Source organism: Carassius auratus, chromosome 21 (genome assembly GCF_003368295.1).
Source record: "Carassius auratus strain Wakin chromosome 21, ASM336829v1, whole genome shotgun sequence".
NCBI classification, from domain to species: domain Eukaryota; kingdom Metazoa; phylum Chordata; class Actinopteri; order Cypriniformes; family Cyprinidae; genus Carassius; species Carassius auratus.
Genome location: NC_039263.1, coordinates 11548301 through 11555671, shown reverse-complemented (window position 1 = coordinate 11555671; position 7371 = coordinate 11548301). Strand labels below are relative to the sequence as shown.

Below are 7371 nucleotides of genomic sequence, written 5' to 3'. Positions count from 1 at the left end.
AGTAATTAAGATTGACAGGTCAGTAAGGAAATCAAGGAACCAAGCTGCCTTCTGTTATTGCTGCAGACAGGGAGTGTGCTCTGTCTAAATTTGTTAGATAAATATGACTGACTGAAGTCTTTTTTGCATTTCAAGCGATGGCACGGTAGACTACTCTAAAAATAATTGCAGTTTTAAAGCTTAGACTGACTACACTGCAATTCAGCGAACATGCAGCTAAAAGAATGTGAAGTGTATAATAGATAGTGTAATGACAGTTATCAGCCGCCACAATGAGTCGCTTCAGCTGAAAGAAGAGGCAAGAAACATTTCAAATGGGTACATTATTTGCATTTCAAGTACACACCCATAATAATGAAAGAAAGAAAGCAATTTGGACATATTTGAAATTAAACACACATTCAATCAACAGCTTTCAGTCAAAACCGCTCATCTTTTTTTAATAAAGCCAAACAGCTAGAATGACAGCAGAGCTCTGGCTCTGTGCATTCTGGGTACGGTTTGTGACCGCACGACACCAGGACCAAAACAAACATGTGAGGGAGAGCGTAAGAGCGTTACCTGCTGCAGGAGTGGCCATCAGAGGAGCTGCTCCTGGGGCTGGGCCAGTGGACAGGACAGGGGTGAGGAGACGCACATGGAGAACACACAGATAGCAGAGAATGAAAGGGCACAGAAACCAACGGGACAAAGAAATGGAAGGAAAATAAGGTCGATTAAATGAGTTGTGGAAGCAAGGGTTAGGTACAAAAAGAGGGGAATCAAAAAAGGAAAAGAAAAAGGAAATGGGAGAGGCCCCATACCTTGGCTCTTTAACGTCAGGTGCGCCAGACCTTGAAGGAAAAAACAGGAAAAAGGAAAAAAAGAAATAAGAGGGTCATAAAAAAGGTACGGGCGGAAACGAAAAGCATTGTCACAACGTTTGACTGCAGTTTGTGACAGACATCCTGAGGCAAACACGGATGCCAAACCAAAGGGGAGAGAAAAAGGGAGGAAGGGAAAATAAACACACACTTCTTCAAGGGAGGGCAGTAAGAGGTGTTGAAGGGGAAAGAAAGAAAGGGAGGGAGGGAAGGAAGGGAAAGGGAAAGGGAAAGGGTGAGGAAAAAAGCATTTCAATTGGCACAAGTGCCAAAAAGGCACTTGCTCACAAAAAAAATGCTTTTTCTCCTAATGGAGCACATATTTAGTGTTTGGCAAGATAGCATTCCTTAGATCACACACTTCTATGCTATAACAGTTACACCCATAAATGTTGCATTCAGAAGCCACAGACTCATAAAATAGCAAAGAGAGATCAGAAAGCAGTGGGGAAATGTCTCATAAAAAGCAGCAGGGACCAAGATAAATTCTCCCAAGCGCACAGAGGCAACCCGTCCCAGACGGTCTATCGTCTTACTAACAGACAAAAGCCGGCGAGTTGATTTCGCCGCTATAATAACGTATGCAGCCTGACAGCTCAATACCAATCAATTACACACACCGATGCGGGAGCCATTATCCGGCAGTTTGCGTTCTGTAATCACGATGCAGTGGTTGCTGTTTACTCCGACTAATGCGACCGAGAGTTGTAGAGAAACAAGAAGACAATCAAGAGGAATTGCTATGCAAATCCAGAGGAGAGCCAACCAAAATCGAGGGGTCAGGCCAGCGAGGAGATTCGGTTTTACATCAAATGACGTAAACAAACTGGAAAGCAAGAGTACACAATCGAGATCACAAAAAAGAACACATCAGCTGGGAGCTTTGTGGAAATCCACATTAACTCCATTTATGCCTTTATGCACTTATTCTGTGTTTTGAGAATACGATTACCTTCAGGAATGCCGCAGTTTAGCTGTGAACGCTCTCTGGTGAACTGAACTGCATTCAGTGCGATATTTAATTGAAAAGGGAGAATGTTTCCTTCAAATTCCTAATGCACCTCCAAGGAACCGCATGGCAAAAACAATCCCGGATTTAAAGAGACCAGGCCTGCTTGGAGCTCTCATCGCCTATGCGTTTCATTTCCGTGAAACAAAGGAATATTATGATTATAGAGAGCAGAGTTATAGGGTCATTGTTCTCTCTGATGTTCCTGTGTGATTCCCTGACAATTACCACGGTTCCGTCCCTTGCCCTGCTACTTCTATGCTGCACTCTATTAGGGAGATAAGAATAGATCATTGTAACTGGGAGTTACTAGTCATTGTGCAGCCAATTCCATAAAAAAAAAATATCACAAATTAAGGAAGCGTAACGATAAAAGACGGTTTGGTTTTTTGAGAACAGAACAAGAGCTGAAACTCGTGAAGAATAGCAATATGCGAAATTATAAGGGATACGGTAAACAATGATACTGAGACAATATTTAAGGAAAGCACAAAGGCGGTATCGGAACAATATGTGAGGCTTATGTTGTGTTTTACAACAAGTAACAGCCTTGGGATATTGTTTTTGCTCATTTAAATATTCAAAATGCATAATACAACAACTCAAAGTTGTATTTTATTATCATTTAAATATTCTCTATGCTCATTTAAATATTCAAATATATAATATGACTATTTAAAGTCATTGTATTATATTATATTATAGTATTACCAGAGCTGGGTAGTAACTGATTACATGTAATCTGGATTACGTAATCAGATTCCAAAAATTAAGTACTTGGTAATATACTTGTAATCAGACGGCAGTTACTGTTAATTCATAATGTATTGTTTATCTCTAATTCCCCCCTTTTCCTTTTTTAAATGTTCATTCCTAAATTAGCTATCCACCTACAGTATATACATTCAGTAAGTCTTCCAGAAAGTCTTCCAGAGACCAGTCATTGGTCAGGTGGCTACAGGATTTGACCACTGGATTTAAAAACATTGAGTTTTAACATAGCATCCATTTCTGATGAACACTTTGCTTTGTCTTTGAAAGGCTTTTGTCTTTCCAACACATTAAAATGTGAAAGTGTTATTTCTCAAGTACATGCAATGCAGGCATTCCCAAATCTCACACCTTATATATTTACTTGAAGTACCTCCTGAGATTTTAAAATTATTATTTTAATAAATAAGTAACACATTTGCATGCTCACGGTTCTCTGATTTTGGATAATGGTCATATGACATGCATGTAAACAAATTATATTATATTCATAGTTTGAAAAACCTTGGCGTAATGTAATGTTTAATGCATGTCATGCCCTTTTTAAATCAATGTGATAAACGAGTCAAGTCAAAAGTAATAAAAAAGTAATAAAAAAGTATTCTAATTATATTACCTAAAATGTTTAATGTAATGGATTATGTAACTAATACATTTTTTGTCATGTAATTTGGAATCAGGAATGAACTACAGTTTGTAAGTAATCTACCCAGCTCTGATTATTTCCCTTGATCATTTAATCACTTCAGTATGTAACATTGACTATTTAAAAGTCATATACTGCATAAAACTGTAGCTGTTCAGAAAAAGTTAATAAAAGTACAGTTTAATTGTAAAAATGAACTTGCTATAAATGCCAACATCCCTAATGTGATGACAAAGTTCTTCGTTTAAAGAATAATTTCAGAAAATAGCTAGCATGAAATACTTTTTTGCTGACATGTGCTGCAGCGTGACATACTGTTCTCCATCTAAAACCATTTAAAACAGCATTTTGCTAATTCTTTTATAATTATAATTGTTATTCATGCAGCTTTTATGAGCTCATATTAATTGAGAGGGCACATGGACTATTAGTACATTTAAGAAGTCATTTGTCACACCGCAGAACCATTTAGCTAAAGAAAATGAATAAAGGTGATAAAAATGGAAAAAACTTGAAATAGTGACCAGAACTTAAAATACACACTGTGCCTAATATGCTAATATAAACTGTAACCGAAAATCCTTTGTTTTGTTCTTGAATTTGTACCTTCTGAAGAAATATTATACCTTTAAGTAAATAATGGGCCACTTGGATTCAAATGCAGAGCTCATTAAAGCAACTGAATTCATTTTAATCCTATTTAATCCAACAATTTAATAAAGGTTTATAAACCTCAAAACATTGACATCAATGAGGCAAGCCACTGCCAAACCTATATCCATCTATACACATTGCATCTTTCAGTCTATCTATCTATCTATCTATCTATCTATCTATCTATCTATCTATCTATCTATCTATCTATCTATCTATCTATCTATCTATCTATCTATCTATCCTTCCGACATGTCGTTCTTGACGTGTCTGAATACAGTAGTTATCTGGTCTGGTGAGATGACACGAAGCCAATATACTAAAAGACATTGCCTTTGAAGATGATCCATCATTTATGTGCCTCTCACACTTTTAGACACATAAAGAGAACCTCTTTTATTTATAAACGACCCCACATCCAGACTTTCTTCTGCATGTGTTTTATCAGTTTTTTTCCCCGCAACCTGAAATGGTGTTCTCATTCATTCTAATTTCAGTTACAAAAGCCTCTAAAAGTGTCAGTCCCGTGATTCCATCCATCACTAGTCACATCTCAGCTGTCACATCTATTTCGTATAACAGTTTATGCCACAGTGACTTCTCAAATTTGAAAAATGAAGATGAAATTACCTACAAACTGACTCATTATGGAGTACAGTGAAAAAGCCAACTGCATCGACAGATAGCAAGGGAGCACACAACCACCCAGGAATTAAAGAGCAACACACACCTTGTTAACAAATATTTAAACAACGATTGGCGCAGCAAAAATAAATAAAAAACATGATTGCGGAGCTACTGTGAAATGGAGGCATGTGCACTGTGTTTACATTCATATTTCTTGCTCAACAGCCTTAACTAAAAAGAACAAACACACAGTCGGAAATAATTATCGAAATATTAATTGATTTCGGTCTCTTAGTTTTATTACGTTTTAAAGCCGCACGCAGTTGCATTAAGGAACTTTTTCATTTAGCAGTTTCTCCCACAACCGTCAATTTCACTCAAGCTCTCTGATTTGTGGGTGGGTGGGGGGGGGGGGGGTAATTTAACCGAGAGATACAAAGCCGGACAGTAATGGCTCATGGAGAAGTCTCACTTGCTCACTGTAATATGAAACAGGAGCTCAACGGCCAAGGTGTTGGTAATTTCAAAAAGGGCATATGTTTCATGTAAACATTTATTTTCAGAGAATGCAAATGCACGGCGTCACTGCCACAGCGCTGTCTGACGTGGAGAGGCCTGCTGTGGACGTCTGCATTGAAATGCGGTGGCCCATCTGCGTTGGCATAGCAACAGGCTCCCGTGTCTCCCTTAGTATGACGTTGTCGGCGCAACTAACCCACTCCCTTCCTGCCTGCTCCTCTCTCGCATTGCTTCTCCTGTTCCTGCTCTGTTATCACGGCCGTTCACCTCCACCTGTCTGGCTTAATCTGGATGAAAGTGGTTTTCAAGAGTTCAATTTGTTTAAATAGGTCAATAACAAGGCCATAAAAGTGTTTACCTCATAAACAGTTCTCTGGAAGAGGGGAGATATTTTTTAAGTGGCAAGCGAGTATCGAACTGCAGGCTGGAATAATAAGAAGCGTGCTAATAAAATAAATAAGTAAATAATTCATGGCATGCAAATCAAAAGAGCTTGTTTAGGTTAACGTGTTTCCATTACAAGGATTGTTTCGGCCCATAAAATGCATATTGCAAAATGTATGGGGTGATTTAATATGCATGTCGTGGTGAATATAGTACATTTCAAGACAATCAACTAGAAAATTATTACATTGCTTTGCGGTTGCATAACATTCATCTAAACAGAAAGAAAGTAAATACGGGCTTTGCTCCACATAATTCCATCCTCACATTTTGGCCTATCCCTACGTTGCTGTGGAAACAAGGCGAAATGATGCTTGCTAGCTTACTGAACCCTATGGAAGTCAGTTTCTGCTACAACAAAATTATTAAATAAAATCAGCCCACAAGAACTACATTTAGAGAACGCTTATTATTTCAAGATAACATCAGTTAATTCAAGACAATATGATTATTTCAAGATATTTTAGAGATGCATCTAAACAGAAACTCAGTTTGACATTGCGTTTAAAAAATGACTTTATTTTCAAGATATTATAAGATAATATATAATGAGATATCATCTTAAAATAATTTAAATCAAGACTGAACTCTCAATGAAAAACAATATTAACTCAATAATTAGAATGGACATCATAATTTTGAGATTTCTCATTATTTTGAAATATCAAATTTATTTATTTATTTATTTATTTGCGATTACTTTAAGATATCATTATTTTAATATACTATAAGAAATATTACTTAACAGAAACTAATTTGACATTTTTAAATAATGACATCTAAAATATTAAATTACTATGTCATGCTTTCTGAAGCAACTCAAACAATGATATATTATCTTTAAAGGGACAGTTTACACAAAAATTCTAATTACCTCATTATTAATTCACCCCCAAGCCATCCTAGGTGCACATGACTTCCTTCAGATGAACACAATCAGAGTTATATAAAAAAAGATTCTTGGCTCTTCCAAGCTTTATAATAGCAGTGAATGGGGGTCGAGATTTTGAAGCCCAAAAGTGCATCCATCTATCATTAAAATTGCTCCACACGACTCTGAGGGGTTAATAAAGGCCTTCTGAAGTGAATAAATGCATTTGTGTAAGAAAAATATCCATATTTAAAATGCAGCAATGCACAGAGAAGAGATTATAAAGCTTCAAAGATCCAACTCAGATTATATTAGTCTAAAAAAAGAAGAAAGTCATATACAACTAGGATTGAGGGTGAGTAAATCATGGAGTAATTTTCATTTTTGGGTGAGCTATTCCTTTAATGTAAATCAAGATTATTGTGAAATCATTTTAAGAGACCGTCTCATTTCATTTTGAAAAGATGAGATTTCAAAATAACCAGATAGAATCTGCAATAACGACATGTTATCTTAAAATAATGACCTGTGTGCTGGATTTTTTTATTTGATGTGGCAGAAACACAAACGCTGTTCGGTAGAGCAGTGCATTATTGCCACACACAAGATCACAAATATCATAAAAAGAGAAAAATCGCATGCTGCCTCCATCATCTGTGAACACTAAGAATTCTCAGGAAGCAAGCGACTGTCAGAGTTTCATAAGCCACTGGTGACAAGATGCTTTGCAAATGCTCAGTATATAAAACTCTGAGCCATGACAGATTCTCTATCTACTGCATATCAAAACCTGATCTCTGATTAGCTCCTGCATGGCACTGAATGAGAAACTTCTGAATTTGCGGAGAGGGGATTAGTCTGCAACTCCTGGAGGCTCTCCTTCAGATGGAGGATTATATCAAGGTCACTGAGGTACTGGGAGGATTGGGCATGGCAGTGCCAGCTGTACCCACTCTTCTGACGTCCT

General features: G+C 37.0%; 1 protein-coding gene across 14 annotated transcripts in view; it reads right to left on the bottom strand.

Moving 5' to 3' along the window:
* Nucleotides 1-7371, bottom strand: part of nrxn2a (neurexin 2a) — a 336553-nt gene that overhangs the window by 264205 nt on the left and 64977 nt on the right. For 12 of the 14 annotated variants that reach the window (XM_026195944.1, XM_026195946.1, XM_026195947.1 and 9 more), the window contains exons 5-6: nucleotides 804-833; nucleotides 562-600 (exon numbers count right to left, since the gene is read on the bottom strand). The exons of the other annotated variants lie outside the window; for them this stretch is intronic. In XM_026195944.1, coding sequence (XP_026051729.1) covers nucleotides 562-600; nucleotides 804-833 — 69 coding nt within the window. The remainder of the gene's footprint in view (nucleotides 1-561; nucleotides 601-803; nucleotides 834-7371) is intronic. 14 annotated transcript variants of the gene reach the window in all.